General features: G+C 40.3%; 2 protein-coding genes across 4 annotated transcripts; one reads left to right on the plus strand and one right to left on the minus strand.

Annotated features, from left to right (window-relative positions):
* The first annotated feature begins 4,876 nt into the window (after nt 1-4,876).
* LOC112170358 (cellulose synthase-like protein D4) lies at nt 4,877-9,665 on the plus strand. 2 transcript variants are annotated; one of them, XM_040508297.1, is made up of 6 exons: nt 4,877-5,607; nt 5,724-6,104; nt 6,214-7,018; nt 7,113-7,915; nt 8,005-8,190; nt 8,433-8,639. In XM_040508297.1, exons 1-6 carry the CDS (start codon nt 5,144-5,146, stop codon nt 8,491-8,493), a joined length of 2,700 nt encoding a protein of 899 aa, XP_040364231.1. In that variant the 5' UTR covers nt 4,877-5,143; the 3' UTR covers nt 8,494-8,639. The 2 variants fall into 2 exon arrangements, with proteins under 2 accessions (XP_040364231.1, XP_024163385.1); XM_024307617.2 differs by having other exon boundaries at nt 8,005-9,665.
* Nucleotides 9,503-15,217, minus strand: LOC112170359 (AT-rich interactive domain-containing protein 5). Of its 2 annotated transcripts, none has more exons than XM_024307618.2 (13): nt 15,057-15,217; nt 13,398-14,771; nt 13,264-13,303; nt 12,441-12,493; nt 12,048-12,093; nt 11,890-11,967; nt 11,562-11,663; nt 11,396-11,447; nt 11,240-11,315; nt 11,045-11,111; nt 10,912-10,962; nt 10,233-10,325; nt 9,503-9,896 (listed from the first exon to the last, which is right to left on the minus strand). In XM_024307618.2, exons 2-13 carry the CDS (start codon nt 14,753-14,755, stop codon nt 9,792-9,794), a joined length of 2,121 nt encoding a protein of 706 aa, XP_024163386.1. In that variant the 5' UTR covers nt 14,756-14,771; nt 15,057-15,217; the 3' UTR covers nt 9,503-9,791. The 2 variants fall into 2 exon arrangements, with proteins under 2 accessions (XP_024163386.1, XP_024163388.1); XM_024307620.2 differs by having other exon boundaries at nt 13,398-14,767; nt 15,057-15,216.
* Nucleotides 15,218-18,822: the final 3,605 nt, after the last annotated feature.

Consider the following 18,822-nt stretch of genomic DNA (forward strand, 5'->3'; position numbering starts at 1 on the left):
AGAAGCTTCAGTTCCTACGACACCCCTTCACTCTACCTAAAGTCCTAAACTTTGTACACTTTCTCATAATTAATGTAATCATAGATTTGTGTCTTGCTGATCAAAAAGAAAAAGAAAAAAAAAACCTTTGTGTGAACAAACAAAATGTCAATTAGTATCAATGATTGCATACCCTTAGTTGAGATGTACTAGTCTTAGATCGTCTGGCACAGGTTCCGCGATTATGCCCTTTAACCTTGCAGAGCGTACAAGTAATTTGACTATAATAACTTTTAGGCAGTTTTGTAGTTCCATCTAGTGGTGGATCCTCTCCATGCTTTCTTTCATTTGTCAACTTGTTTTCTAGCCTTAGATGGTCTTGCTAGGCTGCTACACTTGTGCTTTGGGCTACTGGTAGTTCAACTAGAATTACATGAGCATTCATTATCGGTGGCCCAAGTCTTCAATGTGGTGGCCCATATAGATTAGGTGGTTCAATTCAACATTATTCTCTTCTTCTCCAACATTCCTTCTAATCCCTCCTCCCACAATAAACACTTCAATTACCCTCTTGCTTGGTATAAATGAAACCATATCCATAGCATCACTATCACAAGTTATAGGTAAAAAAACCAGTTCCATTTTCACTTCCTGTTATCTGGAACCAATATATAACTGATTGGTGCCTCACTATATCCCAAGTCAAAGGCCTAGACGTTGAACTCTGTCCAAGCCATTGTGTTTGGATCAATACCATCGACATATGAAACTTCACCTCCCCTGTACTGCCTACACAAACCTATGCTATAAAACTTTCCTCCATGATTTATCTTCACTGTAAAAGCTTGACCTACAATGGGAATAAAGAGACAAGCACACATGGCAATGACAAAAAAAAAAAACGTTTATAAAGCTCCTCCAAACTTGTGCAGCTTGCTTAAACTACAACAAATGATTATCTACTCAAATCATGATCAGAATTGCATTTCTGACTATTGAAAAAAAAATCATATTATAAGGATAATCAACCCAGCTTTCTACTAGTTCTTCTTCACAATGACAAACCCACTTCTAAAACAAGCATCCAACAAAAATATCAATTGATTGATATAGAACTATAAAAGAGATAAAAACAATATTAAACTATGGATAGCTTGGTTTTGCTCAGCTGGAAGATTCTTTGGTTTTGTGGGAAAGCTAGTTCAGCTTTAGCATAATTAAGCTTGAACTTGAGGTGATTCAGTGGTACGTCATGAGTTCTAACAACTGATGACTTGTAGAGTTGACCATATACTTATAGTATAGTTTTCTTCCAACATGAAAAACCACCCTTAAGTATCTAACCCCGCTTATTATAAAATACACCCTAATTCACCTTCTTATCTCTACACTTTAAGCTGTCAATTTATGCATATATAATAACTCACATTCTTACCTCTACCCTTTAGCTAGGATTTATTTGTTTATTTTTTGAGAACATCTGCTTAGCTAAGATGTAAAATTTTCACATGTAATCTAGACAAACATCAGAATTGATGCAAAGAACCTTACCATTATAAGATAGCAAAACGGGGTTTTTGGCTATAGTACAGACATAAAGACTCTGTTTTTTTTCTTTCTTAAACCTCCACTGTTGAATTCTGTTACTGATGACAAACCTGCCTAATGCAATCACAAAATTGAATAGCTAAAACCACAACAAATTGATACAAACACACCCAAAAGACCAAAGAAAAACATTAACACCAAAGCATAAAATCAAGAGAATTAGCTCTCTCTTGACCAGGAGAGCCAGTGTGTGAAACAACCCAGAACAAAAGAATTGGTAAACACCTAATCATAATCATCAAAGAGAAAGAGAGATAGAGAGAGAGAAGCTGCTACCAATTTCTAAAGAGAAATATTTCTAGGCTTATTTATTTCTTAGCGGGAGAAGCAAAATCACTTACCATCCGTACAGGGTGCTTCTCCATCAAGCTTGAAATACTTCCAATAATTCGCCATCATCAACTCGAGCTATTTGTAAAATTCGCAGATTGAATCTCACTATGCGGTATGGTTTGAGTAAACCCTAGTTTTCTCAGAATCTCATAGAACCAACTGCAAGAGAGAGCTGGGTTTTGACATGATCGTTTCCCTGTTTGGCGTATGGATTGAGAAGAGAACAGTACCAATTTTTTCCCTCTTCTATCGAAAGGGTTTTGACATCTTCCATTCCAATAAGACAAAAATACCCTTGAAAATGGCACATGACACATCACGTGATCCTACTTGACGGAGGAATTAACGGCATACACCAAAGTGATAGACAGAATATAAGATACACCAATCTGATAGTTTTGAAGGTTGAATACACCAAAGTGTATAATCATTCAAAGTTCGTACACTGTTTGTGATTTTTTCCCTATTATGTAATACTTAGAAGTTAGAAATTAGAATATGCAATCAGAATAATTGGATATCATTTTATTAATTGTGTAAGACATCATTTTTTTTTTTTAATAGAGATTGATTTCAATAGTAATCAAGCCATAGAACAGGTCAGAGTTTAACAGAACTTACATAAGAAAATCCGGAAAAACCAGATACCCTATCTAAGCCAAGCTAAAACTCATTAAAGTCTAAGGGACGCTCGCATGAAGCAAGCCTAACCAAGCAAGAACAACCTCGCTTCCTAAGGAAAAAATCATTCATCTAGCTTAAGCTTCCAACACGCCATTGTGGTACAACAAAAAACTAGAAACATCTCAAAAAGCTTATAGAAGCTACTCCTACTCAAACATAGGCTTTCATCCAAATGTCAATGGCATAAACTTAAACAAGAGCCAACTCCTTCCCCTTAGGGTTGGAGTTAGCACCATCTTCTGCATCTAGCAACCTTGGCAACAGGTTGGTGTTTTTGCTTTTTCCACCAGTCTTCTTTTTAGTATCAGGCTTCGCACTCTTCCTTTTCCCTGCCGTACCATACGGTAGCTTATTCAGGCTTCCCATAGGGCGGCCTCTCTTCCTCTTTAGTGGCTCACCGGTGGTGATTGGTGGCTCCATCAGACCCATGGTTACTGCATCCAAGTTCTTTTTTCCAATAGCTAAACTGAGGCACAATTTTTTGGGAGAAATAGTTACCTCATCTTCTACCCTAGGGCGACATTTCCCGGTGATTGATTCACCATCCTGGGATGGTGCATCGATCTCTCTGATCTGTATCTGTCGCCTGGCATGATGAAGTGCCTGAATCGACTGAGGAAGAAGTACCTCAATGGTCCGCGGAACTTAGGCCTTGAAAACTAGGGTTTGGCCAGATGCCAAAACCCTAGCTGCATGAGAATGTGGAACCTGATTTTCCCGCAACACTGCCAGAGCAAAGGGCTACGCCTCCACGCCCACCATTTCATCCCCATCTTCCTGCAGTTCCGGGCCGGAATAAGGCAGTCCAACGTGGGTAACAAAGCCACACCGCCCACACCGTCCAAAAACCTTGTCAAACTTGAATCCCACCATAAATCGGATGTTGTCCTCTACCCAGAACCTCAGCTTGAACAACAATGGGTTAGCATACTCGATTTCCACCCGGATACGTAAAACCCTAGTCCTGAAGGTGATTTTGTCGAATTCCTGAAACTCTCCCAACGTACTTCCAATGAACCGCATAATCCGTTCAGATCGAAAAGCTGGTGGCACTCCTATCAACGTGATCCAATAGGAGGACGTCTTCAGAGTTACCTCTGCGATTTGACTCACACCGTCGTACTCAGCTAATGCAATCGGAGCCTTATTAAAACCCCACGGTCTGCCCTTCCAGACTCTACTGCGGTCAGTCGGATCAGAGAAAGAAAACAGAACCCGATCATCCTCCCCTGTGTCTTCAACCCTAAGCGACCCATTAATCCTCCATGCAGATCTAAACATGCCAAGGAGAGATCTGCGGTTATACTCCCTAGCAGTGAGGAGTTTCCCAACCATGAAAACTTCTGGTTGCCGTAAACCCTTAGAGGGACGTAGATCCACTAGCCTTTTCCCATCGGAGATGGCGAGAGAGGAAGCTAGGCGAGCGGCCATTGCATCAACAGACGCCATGAGCTGTTAAAAGAGACTTCGCAGTCAAACCCTGACCCTAGAGAGAGAGAGTTGGTTGGTTGCGGCTAGTTTTTTTCATAATTTGAATTAACTTCTTTTGGAAGATGAAAGCTATTATGTAAGACATCATATATGTATTCAAAAGTAAGGTTTATTAAGACAACTTCAAAGCTAATTTTACAATTAAGAGAACCAAATAAATAGACTATCATATAAGACAGAATGTTATAATTCTAGTATGCTGTAATTCTAATTTATCTTTTAGATTGACAATAGGAGAAATGTTATTGGCAGCAAGAGACATATAAACTTGAAAATGAAATATTTGACATTTCTTTACTTTCCCCAATTTCTTACACATATGGCACTAAATTCTATTTGTGAAAACAATTAATCATTTGCATGCAACTAAACCAAGTCGAGATTATACAAGTACACTTACTTCCACTTCTTTATTATTTCCCGATATGGCATTATATCAAAGACTCACATATATTCGAGAAGAGCCATATAAATTGTAGCTCACTTGACATGATTCACATACATGTGAGTATAATAACAATATTGTTCATCAAAATGTTTCAAATCTTCATATATGCCTTCTTCTTTTTTTCAATACTATGCAAGGAGAAAACAACATATCTAAAAAAAGAAGAAAACGAATGAATGTTAAATCCATGCATGCATAAGTTTATACATGCTGTGCTTCATTCCCTCCGCAAACAGAATCCTTAAAACTCGTACACAGGCTCTAAAAACAGAAACCAGTAAAGACTTGGTCTCTCCCCATAAATTCTACCTCTTGGTTTTTCAGCTTCCCAAATCTCTCCCTTCACTCTCTGTTTCTCTCTCTCCCTGTCTCTCTCTTCTCTACGTGCCCTTTCCTCCAATGTCTCCTCCCATTTCCTCTTCAGCTTGTCTAGGCGTACGAATTCATAGGATACATTAGTGTTTCTTCCCAAACCTATCTGGGTTTTCTCCTGTTTGGATCAATATGTATACATGATTACTTATAGATTTTAGAAACATAAACAGAAGTATAAATTGATTAATTTTAATTAGCTAAGTACATTAGATAGCTACGTGAGAAATGGCGTCCTTGAACAACCAGCCATCCAAGAAGGCAATACGCACCCCCGGAGGTTCAGCTGGTAGCTCTCAGGGTAAGGCTAATTCAAGTGGCCAAACTGTGAAATTCGCTAGACGAACTTCGAGCGGAAGGTATGTCAGTCTCTCAAGAGAAGACCTTGACATGTCAGGGGAATTGTCAGGGGACTACATGAACTACACAGTTCATATTCCTCCCACCCCGGATAACCAACCCATGGACACTTCTGTGGCTGTCAAGGCGGAGGAGCAATATGTTTCTAACTCACTCTTCACCGGGGGATTCAACAGCGTGACACGTGCTCATTTGATGGACAAGGTAATTGATTCCGAGGTGACACATCCACAGATGGCCGGAGCCAAAGGTTCGGCGTGCATGATGCCTGCTTGTGACGGTAAGGTGATGAAGGACGAGAGGGGAGTCGATATAACTCCTTGTGATTGCAGGTATGAAGATGAATCTAGACCTACCCTTGATGGGATCATACCATTCTATTAACAATTATGTGCTTAGAACAAATAGCAACTCAAATATGTTGTTTTTTGGTGCGGTATGTATGTAGGTTCAAAATATGTAGAGATTGCTATATGGATGCACAGAAGGATACGAATCTTTGTCCTGGTTGCAAGGAGCCATACCGAATGGGGGACTTAGATGATGATGGACCAGATTATGAGCGTGGAGGAGCATTGCAATTGCCTGGACCAGATGGAAATAGGGATAACATGTCAATGATGAAGAGGAACCAAACAGGTGAATTTGATCACAACAGGTGGTTGTTTGAGACAAGGGGTACCTATGGTGTTGGTAATGCATTTAATCCCCCAGAGGACGGTGGTTATGATGAAGGGTTCGGACCAGGATCAATGGATGCTACCGAAAAGGCTTTTAAGCCGCTAAGTAGGAAGATACCAATTGCAGCAGCTGTTATCAGCCCTTACAGGTGAGAAAGTACTGTTATGAATCTACCAGGCTTTTTGTATGCTTGCTTATGCATCCAATACCCAGCATTACTAAGAACAGTCCCTTGTTTTCTTTTGAAATATTTGCAGGTTACTGATCTTTATTCGATTCATAGTGTTGTGTTTCTTCTTGCATTGGAGAGTAGTGCATCCGAACAATGACGCAAGATGGTTGTGGATGATGTCAATTGTTTGTGAGCTGTGGTTTGCCTTCTCCTGGATTTTGGATCAAACTCCAAAGTTCTTCCCTATTAATCGTGCTACAGACCTAGAAGTCCTATATGAAAAGTTTGATATGCCATCTCCTTCCAATCCCACTGGTCGCTCAGACCTCCCCGGCATTGACATGTTTGTCTCTACTGCTGATCCTGACAAGGAGCCACCTCTTACCACTGCTAACACCATTCTTTCAATCTTGGCTGTTGATTACCCGGTGGAGAAGATTGCATGCTACATCTCCGATGATGGAGGTGCTCTTCTTACTTTTGAGGCAATGGCAGAGGCTGCTAGTTTTGCAGATTTGTGGGTGCCATTCTGCAAGAAACACAATATTGAACCAAGAAATCCTGATAGTTACTTCGCCTTAAAAGTTGACCCTACCAAGAACAAGAGCAGGACTGACTTTGTGAAGGATAGAAGGAAGATCAAAAGGGAGTATGATGAGTTCAAGGTAAGGATTAACGGGCTTCCTGACTCTATTAGGAGAAGATCTGATGCCTTCCATGCCAGGGAGGAAATGAAAATGTTAAAGCACATGAGGGAGACCGGTGCTGACCCTTTGGAGCAAGTCAAGGTCCCAAAGGCCACGTGGATGGCTGATGGCACACATTGGCCGGGTACTTGGTCCGTCCCTTCAAGTGACCATGCGAAGGGTGACCATTCAGGAATTCTACAGGTAAGAACCAATGCTAATATTTCTTTCATGCGTGTGTCTGAACTTCAAACAAAAGAATGACAGATTCGTAACACTTGATGAATATGTTGTACAGGTGATGCTCAAGCCTCCTAGCCCTGATCCACTAATGGGAGGGGCAGATGACAAGCTCTTAGATTTCACAGATGTTGATATACGACTCCCAATGTTTGTGTACATGTCAAGAGAGAAGCGGCCAGGCTATGATCACAACAAGAAAGCCGGTGCCATGAATGCCTTGGTACGAACTTCAGCCATCTTGTCCAATGGGCCATTCATCCTCAACCTCGACTGTGACCACTACATCTACAACTGCAAGGCCATCCGAGAAGGAATGTGCTTCATGATGGACCGAGGAGGAGAAGGTGTCTGCTACATTCAGTTCCCTCAGAGATTTGAAGGCATTGATCCCTCGGATCGTTATGCCAACCATAACACTGTGTTTTTCGATAGCAATATGCGTGCTCTTGATGGTCTTCAAGGTCCAATGTACGTGGGAACTGGGACAATGTTTAGGCGGTTTGCCCTTTATGGTTTTGACCCTCCAAATCCTGACAAGGTCGCAGCACAGAAGGCGGCAACAGCAGCTACTGGTGACTCAGAGACACAAAAAGAGCCCTTGACGGCACCTCCTGCACAGACCACACAGCCCTTGACAGCTAGTGAACTCGACCCTGATCTTGATACCAATCTGCTGCCTAAGCGTTTTGGAAATTCTACCATGTTAGCTGAATCCATACCTGTTGCTGAGTATCAAGGACGCCCCCTAGCTGATCATCCTGCAGTCAAATTCGGACGCCCTCCTGGTATTCTTAGGGTACCTCGTGATCCACTTGATGCTACAACTGTTGCTGAAGCTGTCTCCGCCATTTCTTGCTGGTCAATTAACAACCTATCTTATCGAGAATAACTTTGTGTACGTACAACAAAAAACAAATGAACTAATTGGCTGCGTGTGTACTATGTAGGTACGAGGACAAGACTGAATGGGGAGACCGAGTGGGTTGGATTTATGGATCAGTCACAGAAGATGTCGTGACAGGCTACCGTATGCACAACCGTGGATGGCATTCAGTTTATTGCATCACCAAGCGTGATGCATTCCGGGGTTCAGCTCCGATTAATCTTACTGATCGACTCCACCAAGTGCTTAGGTGGGCAACTGGCTCTGTCGAAATTTTCTTCTCCAGAAACAATGCCATAATTGGTTCCATGAAACTGAAATTACTGCAGCGTCTTGCTTACATTAACGTTGGCGTCTACCCTTTCACCTCTCTCTTTCTCATTTTGTACTGCTTCCTCCCTGCACTCTCACTCTACTCTGGGCAGTTTATCGTGGCTAATGTCAATGTCACCTTCTTAGCCTTTTTGCTAACCATTACATTATGCCTGATAGGGCTGGCCCTGCTAGAGGTGAAGTGGTCTGGCATAGGATTGGAAGAGTGGTGGAGGAATGAACAGTTCTGGCTCATTTCCGGAACCAGCGCTCACCTTGCTGCTGTGGTGCAAGGGATTCTCAAAGTTATTGCAGGAATTGAAATCTCTTTCACACTCACTTCTAAGTCTGCAGGAGATGAGAATGATGATGTCTTTGCAGAATTGCACCTTGTTAAGTGGACTTGGTTGATGATTCCCCCAATTGTTATCGCACTCGTCAACATAATTGCCATTTGCATTGCAGTTTCAAGAGAGCTTTATGCTACAAATGCTCAGTGGGCTAAGCTTGTTGGTGGAACTTTCTTCAGTTTCTGGGTGTTGGCTCATTTGTATCCTTTTGCAAAGGGTTTGATGGGAAGGAGAGGAAAGACGCCTACAATTGTGTTTGTTTGGGCAGGTCTCATTGCAATTACGCTATCCTTGCTCTGGGCTGCCGTTGCGCCACCACCAGGAGGCGGACAAGCGGCTGGACAATTCCAATTCCCGTAGCCACAATCTGCGAGCCTACTTCACTGAATTCCTTCCCTTAAATGTTGATCAGTATGTATGAATGCATTTTACAATTTTCAAGTCTTTCATCTTTACATAACACATCGCTTCTTCAACCATACATTGCTGATTCAGAATGTGGATCAATCATAAAGTTTTACTTTTAGGGTTAAGAAAGAAACTGTTGAGCGTTGAGTTAAATTGTACGTCTTTATTGAACGAGCAATGAGTGATGCTGAAGAAAATATTGTAAACTCTGAACATTTTCATTTGTTTTGTAAACATTAATTGCACATTTCTTCTCTTACAAAATCAATCTGCTAGTTCTAGCAAAGCATCATAAACCTTATCCATGCATAACAAGTTCAGAGCATGCATCTGATGTCTAATCTTAACTCTTTCGATTCCAGTATTTCCAAATTTATGGCAAGGATGCGAGGACTCAATTACCTGATGCACAGAAAATATATACATCCGTTGCTTTATCTATATAAATCTTAAGGAGAATAAGAAATGCACTTCCAAAAACAAGAATAAGTATAACATCAAGGAGATAGGGCCAATAATTCATAAAAGCATGATTTGTATAAAATCCATCTCATCCACAATCTGAATAGGAGACAGCTCATTCATAGACAAATCTATATAATTCTCATCATTTAACTATAACTGCTGCCAAAAAAAAAAATTATAGAATGGTGAACAGGGGACATCAACTATATAGGCTTCAGCTCCAAGTGTGAACCAACCAAACTATCTTCTATCTTCTACGTAATTTAGGCTAGGCTTTCTGTACGTGACGGACGGACAGGATATACATCCCTACATTTTAAAAATCTGACTGTTCAAACGGAACCCGCACAAACAACTGGCCATTCAAGGTCACTACAGCAGATGTCTGATGTGGATCAATTCTCGAAGGTAAGCTGACAACCTAGAAGGAAAACCATTATCGTTATTCTACAGCTATAGTTTGATAAAGTGCCACGCTGCATGACAAAGGACACATCATGGTATGTTTGAATATTACTACTGGAAATCCAGGCAGCAAACATCTTAGGCTTAGGTCTGCGGCTATAAGAATGATTAGGGAGCAATCAAAGAAAACAACCCACTTTATGGATGCTTTTCCCCATAATTAGTAGTCGATCATTACCTAGAATGCAGCACTATAATCTAAGCAAAAATAAAACTTTGTAACTATGAGAGTAAAAAATGAAAGAGTACCAAGCACCACACATGAAGCTATATGAGTTTAGGTTATGCAGACCTTCTTAAAGGGTGTGACACCCCAAGGATTGTCCAGTTGCATTGGTTGACCAGAAATAATCAAGCGTCCAATTGGATCAGATTGAACATGCACCTGCATAACCAAAGATCATTGTTAACAAAGACAGATACGCAACTGATGACATACCATAAACATGCATCCCTGGAATAACATATAAACTTATATCTGCAATTAATGCATTTTAAGGGATTCATATACATTCATTTTACGAAGTTATCTGTTAGAGGCTTATAAAATCCCTTTGTAGCCTGGAGAACGAATCTAGAATATGATATTTGAATCAGAATATTAGAGAGAAACTCTCAATCGATCTTCTGATTTCTTAACTTTTGCTTGAGATTCAAGGTCCTTACAGAGAGGGCTCTGTACGACCCTTGGTTTTTACCAGGCATTGGTTCTCTTGCTTGCTCCCGCTACATTAGGAATATAACAAGCGGAAGCAGGTCACATCTTTGACAAAAAAGTATCCATGGTTGATAAACTACATTCCTACCTTTGATGTAAATTGTTGTATTAGACATCCTTTGTTATAAGGTAGGAAAATTATCATATGCCTAATTCGATCTGGGGAAAAACATACCAACTTTAACAACGAAAACAAAGATAATAGTTGAAAAAGAGAAAGAGATACTGTTAATAAACTAGTTTACTAGCTAACCTCCTCACGCAGAAGTCCAGGAACTAGGGCATATACCTCAAAGCAGTCGCTCTGTAGTCAAATTTGAACTTATTCATGAGAAATAATCAAACCAATATCTTCAAGTCCCAAGAGAAAGATGACAGAAACTTACAAATCGTTTCACATTAATTTTGACCCAATCTGCTGGCGGTCCAATATCGAATACCGTCATATCTAACCTATAAACAAAGAAAAATAAACATTGAGCTCTAACAAGAGAAAAGGTACTTATTAGTTATTATAACTATTACTATTTTGTTGTTATTATATATGAACAAAACCAATGACGCCTGAGGAAAAGTAGTACCGTGGTTTTGTCGATTTCATGTCAGTAATCTGAGCAGCACAATCCCCAGGAGATAGCTTTTTCCGCTTTAACAAACCTGCGTAGAGAAACCAATTTTCAAAAAAGAGAAGACCAATACTGCAGCTAAATGTGGTCAAAGTATTACACTCATGATACCAGAGCTCTTGAGCTGCTTGTCGCTTTTTGGCATGGTACTCAAGTGCTTCTCCTAACATACAAGCAAAAGAAAAAAGGATTACCAGGAAAGGAAAAAGGAAAACAGAATATATATATATATATATATCATCAAAATTCTCCAGGTCTTGGTATTTGCATCACCAACCTCGCCATTTCCAAAAAGGCGTTGAGAGTGCCAACCCTGCATGGCACGAGCTGCAGCATCCCTTAGTGTCCTGCCTGATCCACAAGTTTGACTACCATCAGCCTGCATTATAAATCCAAAGGATCATTTAATATAAAAACAAAAAAACAAAAAACAAAAAAACAAACAAATAAAAATAAACCGGAGACAATCAGGTACAGTTCCAATAACTAAGTACTACTGATTTAAAACTGAGCATTGCTTTAATCATCTTATACACCCTAGTAAAAAACAAACATATACACCCTAGAAGGAGCAGAGGCAGAAAAAATTAGCTGACTTTTATTACCCGAATCTCAACTCTAGAAGGTTCAGGAAGAGCAAGCTCACTGCCATGCCATCTATGCTTTTCAAACTCAAGTAATGCCTGAAAAAAAGTGGTAATTGGGACTCAAGATCCATACAATAAGGCATACAGTAACCAAAACATAATAAATAGAAAATAACCTTCTCGTAGAAAATCCGAAAAGTCCAAGAGACAGTAGTACAAGTCCTGTGCAGCATGAGAAATTAGCCATTTGGAATTTAAGTTTATAAAAGAAATCACAGCAGCAAAGGGTGTTGAGGGGTTTACTAGCATAAGAGTGAGACTTCTTAAATGATAGAAATTAAGGTTTCTTTATTGGTTACACCACACATTATACTAAATATTCCACATTCTTAATTTACCATGTTTTTATAATATAGTCCACTCAAGCTCTTAATATTTCCATAACCTGATAGATGTATACATAATACACAAAATGAAGATGCCTTCATGTCTTATTTACTTCCGGTCAAGGGTCAACACTTGAGATAGCTTAAAAAGAGGCATCAATTAAACAAGATGATATTGCTTACTTTGGGGGATTAAATGATTCTCCAACCTGCCGCCACAACTTGCATGAAGTAACCTACAGATAAACATTAACAGTATTTACAATTTCTGATGAAAAAGGCACTGCACAACATATTAATTTTGGTGTGATTGATATATAGCAAACACGGAATCAATCTACCATAAGAAGAAATCAATATGCATGTGCATCAGCCAGTTTTATCTTCTTCTTTTTTTTGTCCAACTACAATGGTGTAGACAAGCATAGGAAGCAGCTGCCCACATTGCTTGAACAAAGTTTTGAGCTTCAGTATCCTTGATAAAAAGAAAGATGTGAAAAAATGCTAACAATACCTTCTTCTTCTTTTTTGGGTCTGATATCCAACGATTCTTACTCAAGGAATTTTGGGACTTAATTTGAGAAGGTTTTATTGAATCATCGTGGTTCGTAAAATTCTGGGAAAACACCAACGACTGCTATCTTAATTATCAAAGAAAAATAGAAAAGCATTATGTATTAGAAATAATAAAGACTTTTTATTCTGTATCTGTATAAATGTATGATGTATCTATATAAAACGATATCAGAAATTTGAGTGGCCGAAGCTGAAGCAGCTACTTTTGAAGTAACCTAAAAATGAAATAGTACTTTGTAGGAATAAAGGATATACAGATCGATATACAAAAGCGCCCAGAATTACGTTTTATACTATCTAACCAGGAATTGAGGGTTTCTTTCTGGATTTTGTGAAATACTATCTAATCTAAATGGACTTTAGCAAAAGACAAGGAGAATGCAATAACAAAGGACAATCAAGATTTAATGAAAACTAGACCAAGGCAAACCTTTTCATAGCCGCCAAGTTTGATCACAGCTCTCCATAACCTTAAGAAGAAACAACAGTGTTACCATAGAGAGAGAGTGTTTTGTAACTAAGAAAATTATGCAAAATCAACAGACTTTATCACAAAAAGTTTACTTGAGCAGATTCAATTCCTCTTTGTAAAACTTTGGCGCTTTGAATTCCAAGTGCTTCTCTTTATAAAAATTCTCCACCTCCTTCATGAATTCAGCTTGCTCCTCTTCAGTCCCCGACTCATCACCCTCTGCACCTGGAGCCAAGAGAAAGGTTCGCCCTGGATCCAAACTCTTCATCCCAACCTCTCGTCCTACATGAAACTTGGATTTTGAATGTTGCTCCTTTAAGCCATGGTGTAGAGAGAACTTTGTTTTGCTGCTCAACCCACCAGTTACTGCATGTCTTTTCTCATCGTCGTCATCAGACTCGGATTCAGTCTCCATTGATAACTCATTATCTTGAGGCATCCCACGCTCTACCTTAAAAACATTATTGGCTTTAACACTGCTAGGTGGTTCATTGGGAGAGCGCTTGGCCTTACTGCTCACCGCATCCACCAGTTTCTCCCTTGCAACATTCGTATCACGAGGCATATCATGTTCCAACTTACAAACAACCTTATCAGTTTCAGCACTTGCAAGCAGTTCACTGGAGGGGTTAGCCTTGCTGCTCACCCCATCCGTCAGTTTTGCCTTTGCAACATCACCATCACTACACCTATCAGGCTCCACCTGACTGACAACAATATTAGTTTCAGCATTCATATGCGGTTCATTGGAGGGGTTGGCCTTGATGCTCCCCTCATCCTTCAGTGCTTTCCCTTCCTCACCATCATTATCTTCCTTTTCAATGTCCATGGTAGTCTGAGCTGTGTGGTGCGAATCCCCATCCCCATTACCAACAAGATTATCAGTCTCAGCACTGGCATCTAATTCAATGGCTTCACTGACCTTAACATCCTTCAGCTCTTCCCCTTTCTCACCATTCTCTTCACTTACATTCTCCGGACAGACCTCACCCTCACGTTGCACATCAGAATCCACATTACCAACAAGATTATCACTTTCAACCTTCACAGAGACCTCACTCTCATGATGCACATCAGAGTCCACATTATTGACAAGCTTATCACTTTCAACCTTCAAAGACACCTCACTCTCACGATGCACATCAGAATCCACATTACTGACAAGCTTATCACTTCCAGCATCGCCCTGTAGCTCTTTGTTAGTGTCAGTAACAATTTCAGCATCTTCAGCAGTTTTGAGGACAGTGGGAGCCAACTCAACCGGACCCTCGAGGTCACCAGGCATTCCAACACCACTGTCACCAATAAGCTTCTGCATCTCCACTATTACACTATCGACCGAGTTGGGTTTCGGTGGTTCTTGACCCTCTTCAAGTTGTGCATGGTCATGGGTTTCGTTTTCTAGACCCTCCTCCATATTTTTCCCCTCTTCTTTTCCTATTTCCTCCATGTTTTTCTATCTCTTCCTTTCAAAAAAAAAAAAAAAAACTCAGCTTCATTCAGAATTCAAACCTAAAAACACTCTGGAAACGCAGAAATTGAAACAAAAGAAAAAGAGGGAACTTTGTGAAACAATGGGAATTTGGTGGAGAGGGAGGAGCAGGAGCTATTCATAAAGTAAATAAATTTGCAGTAATGGAGAAATTTGAGATAAATAACTGAAGAATAGAGTGGGGTTTAGCTTCTGCTTATATCAGAAACAAACAAGAAATACAAATATGAGAGCTGAAAACGACGAGAGAGGGGATTACCCAGTTACCCAAACGGGAGAAGAATTCACCGTCGGTGGAAAGGTGGCTGGACCAAGCTCCCTGGTTCTGTGTTCTGTAACTCTGGTCGCTCGTTTTGCCGGGGCAAGTTTAAGCGTGCAATGTTTTGATCCCAGGACTATGAGGCTGCCTGGCCTTTGTTTTGCATTTTTGCGATTTTTATCTCCCCTCTTTAACTTCTCACGTGTCAACCACATGTTTGCAATTTTCACCTTCTTTTTTTGTTCTTAAATATTTATTAGTCTATCGAAAAAGATTATATCGTATGGATGAGAGTTAAACTTTGAGAAGTGAGAAAATTAAGTATTCACTAACACCATGAGCACAAGAAACATCACTTTCAATATGCTATTAAGAATAACTATTTAATGAAACATTAGATCATGTCCGAGCACTCGAGTAGCATTAACTGAAACCACCACAGGTAGTCGAATTGGTAAGAACTTCCAAGTGTGGTACCCCCACACTCGGATTCTAACTCCGCCTATGCTAATTGGAATTAAATCTCAATTTGCTTTTGGTGGCAGGGGAATGAAGCGTTCTGATATTACCCCCAACAATGATTAGTCTCTATACCTAAAAAAACGTTTGAAGATACTGTGTGATCTCAATAAAAATAAAAATAAATAAAAAATAGCATCAATTGATGGCCAACTTGTCACAAAGTACCTGCGAATGTTAGATTTAAATAGAATTTTAATTCCTCATATATAGAAGGCAATTAAATATTCTTAGGGAAAAAAAAAAATCAATCGTTTCACTCATGTGAAATACATAATGACTTATTGGTGCATAAATAATAAAACCTTATCATAGGCAATTTGAGAAGACTTAACATTAACCCACCATTGGGTCAGTCCGAACTATATAAGGGGATGTTTGTTACATGGGTTTAGATGGGATTGAACATCCTTATTTACTATAACACAAGTTATCCCATGTTTGGCAACAACATAGACTCTTTTAAATGAGACTATAGAGTCTCAAAATCTCCTCAACACCGTCTACCACAATGATACTATTGTGGAAGCCTCCTTCTACTCTTCATTGTTCATCATTCTCTCCTCCTCGTTATTCTTTTATCAGCTGGTTCTTTAACCATCCGCTTTCTCTCTCTGTCCAGTTTCATTTTCGATCGGACATTGGGCAGACCACACACCAAAAGAACACCCAACATACAGATGAACACCCAACACTAGGATGACTCTACGGCTGAGCATCCCTCATTTCTCAGTTCTCACTTTCCTCACCAAACTCTAACTCCAAAACCAGAGGCCTCTTCTTCCTCCTCCCTCTATTGCCACTACATTTTCCAAGCGTCGGATTCAAAACCTCAACGGATCAACACCGGCTGAGACCAGTACTATTCTGACGATTAATTGATGGGCCTTAGAATGTGGGCTGGGAGCATCGAGGAAGACAAAGCTCAAATTCAGACCATTTTTGAGATGATTGCGATCCTGGGGAAGAGTTTTGATGGAGTCGAAGAGGCTTTCTTAACTTCCGAAGTAGAACTTCACTGAGATTTCGGAGAAGGTAAAACTTCAGAAGGATTATGTGTTTCTCTAGGACAATTACTAGTTTGAGAGGCTGGAAAGGCTCAGGATTGAAGAAAGGTGGGCAATGACAGTCCTATCAGCACCGAACATGAGTAAAGTATTAGAATAGCATAAGTCAGGCTAGAGGAATCCAGGACTCTTATAGAAATTAAGGTGGGCAATGGCAGTCTTGTGAAACAAACATACCCTAAGAGAATTAGTTTAATGAACAGAATGCCCACCTTGGATCGAGGCTGCCACTTGTCTTAAAAGAGTGGGAACATCTTGCTGGTTTCTGAAATTCAACATCAGAAAAAGCCTAATAAGTACTAGATTGGATTAGGTGGACCTCATAAGTCATAAATCTGACCCTGTAAGTCCAACTTTATTTGACCTCCTACACACATATTGCATTGCTTCGGGTTAGTTGATAAATGTAGAGAAGTCCTCTATCTTTGTCAGTCCCAATACCCCACAGGAGATTGCCCATTTACTTAGCTCCATTATGCAAAATCCCTGTGGTATCTGATCCGGGTACGTATTTGGGGCTTCCCACTTTCTGGCATTAATCGAAGAAAAAGGCCTTGGGCTTTATAAAGGATTCCATTCTAAGAAAAGTTAAGGGGTGGAAACAGGCAACTTTGAGTCAGGCGGGGAAGGAAGTTCTTATAAAAGTGGTCACCACAGCCATCCCGGGCTACCATATGGGCTGTTTCAAGTTCCCTTCCACCATTTGCAAAGAGTTAAATGAGATTCTGGCTGATTTTTGGTGGGGCAATGTGGATACTAGAGGAATTCATTAGAAGTCCTGGGATTTCGTAGCAAGACCGAAGAAAGATGGAGGACTGGGGTTCAGAAATTTAGAGGATTTCAACAACTCCTTGCTGGCCAAACAAGCCTGGAGACTTCACCAAAACTCTTCCACTCTATGGGCTCGGGTTTTGGAACAGCTCTACTACCCCCAGTCTTCTTTCCTCGAAGCTCCAAAAGGATCAAATCCCTCTTGGATATGGAATAGTCTTTTGATTGGCAGAAACTTCATCCACAAGGAGGCTCTTTGGAATATTGGTAATGGTTTCTCAATGAACATTGCTGGGGATAATTGGATACCTTCTATCCCACCATCTACAGTTTCTCTTCCCTCGAATCAAGACAATTCCAGACTTTGTGAGCTTATAAATTGGGACACCAAATCTTGGGAGTTGGATCAATATGCGGAAATCATTACCCCTGCTCAGAGGCTTCTTATCTCAGCCATTCCTATCACTTCTTTAGCTGCACCGGACACCCTAATCTGGCCTTACACAAAGGATGGTGTCGACTCTGTCAAATCGGGCTATCATCTTCTTCACTTAAAGTCTCAGGTCAGTGTGGTTCAACATCCAAATCACTCTTATTCAGTCTGTTCCACTCTTTGGAACTTCATTTGGAATGTACAGTCCACTCCTTGAGCCAAAAATTTTCTTTGGAGAGCTACTCTTGGTATCCTCCCTTGTAATGCAAACCTCTTCAAAAGACATGTTTCTACATCTCTAGGTTGTTTCCTCTGCTCTCATACCTCTGAAACAACATAACATGTTCTCCTTCAATGTTCTTAGGTCCAGCGAGCTTGGTTCGTTCATCTGTTGTCTTACAAAGCGAACATTCAGGCTATTACTTCTTTCGAGCAATGGCTCCAAGCTATCTCTGACCTCAAATCTCCTCCCAACTTTGTCACTAAAATAGTTTTCCTCCTCTGGCATATTTGGAAGCACATGTGTGATTGTGTTTTTAACAAAAAACCCCCCAAACCCTGTAAGAATTGCTTTGGCAGCTTTCTCTTCTGCAAATGAATATATGACGGTGCATTCTAGTCATCTCTCTCCTACCATGCAGCTTCCTACAAGTTTGAAACCACCTCGTCAGCAGTCTTGGTGTCCTCTTCCTTCAAATACAGTACGAATTAATACTGATGCCTGCTGGTTTCAATCCTCTCTTTCTGGTGCTATAGCTGCAATTGCGAGGGATTCACGAGGTGTTGTTTTGGGTGGCAAGGCTTTTAGAATCTTAGCTCCCTCTCCCATGGCTACAGAAGCTTTGGCTTTGAGGGAAGTGATATGTCTAGCCATGGACTTCACCCTTGGTGAAATTATTATCTCCTCTGATTCCAAAAGTCTTATTCAGTGTTTGGAGAGGAATTCTAGAGTTCTAGATTGGCGACCTGCGACCAT

This window comes from Rosa chinensis, chromosome 6 (assembly GCF_002994745.2).
Source record: "Rosa chinensis cultivar Old Blush chromosome 6, RchiOBHm-V2, whole genome shotgun sequence".
In the NCBI taxonomy this organism is placed as follows: domain Eukaryota; kingdom Viridiplantae; phylum Streptophyta; class Magnoliopsida; order Rosales; family Rosaceae; genus Rosa; species Rosa chinensis.

Coding starts and splice junctions, on each gene's coding strand:
- LOC112170358 (XM_024307617.2), top strand. CDS start 5,144: ATGGCGTCCTTGAACAACCAGCCATCCAAGAAGGCAATACGCACCCCC. Junction 5,608..5,723: donor ATAACTCCTTGTGATTGCAG/GTATGAAGATGA, acceptor GTATGTATGTAG/GTTCAAAATATGTAGAGATT. Junction 7,916..8,004: donor GTCTCCGCCATTTCTTGCTG/GTCAATTAACAA, acceptor TGTACTATGTAG/GTACGAGGACAAGACTGAAT.
- LOC112170359 (XM_024307618.2), bottom strand. CDS start 14,755: ATGGAGGAAATAGGAAAAGAAGAGGGGAAAAATATGGAGGAGGGTCTA. Junction 11,968..12,047: donor TTCGGATTTTCTACGAGAAG/GTTATTTTCTAT, acceptor ACTTTTTTTCAG/GCATTACTTGAGTTTGAAAA. Junction 10,326..10,911: donor CTGGACTTCTGCGTGAGGAG/GTTAGCTAGTAA, acceptor TTGGTTATGCAG/GTGCATGTTCAATCTGATCC.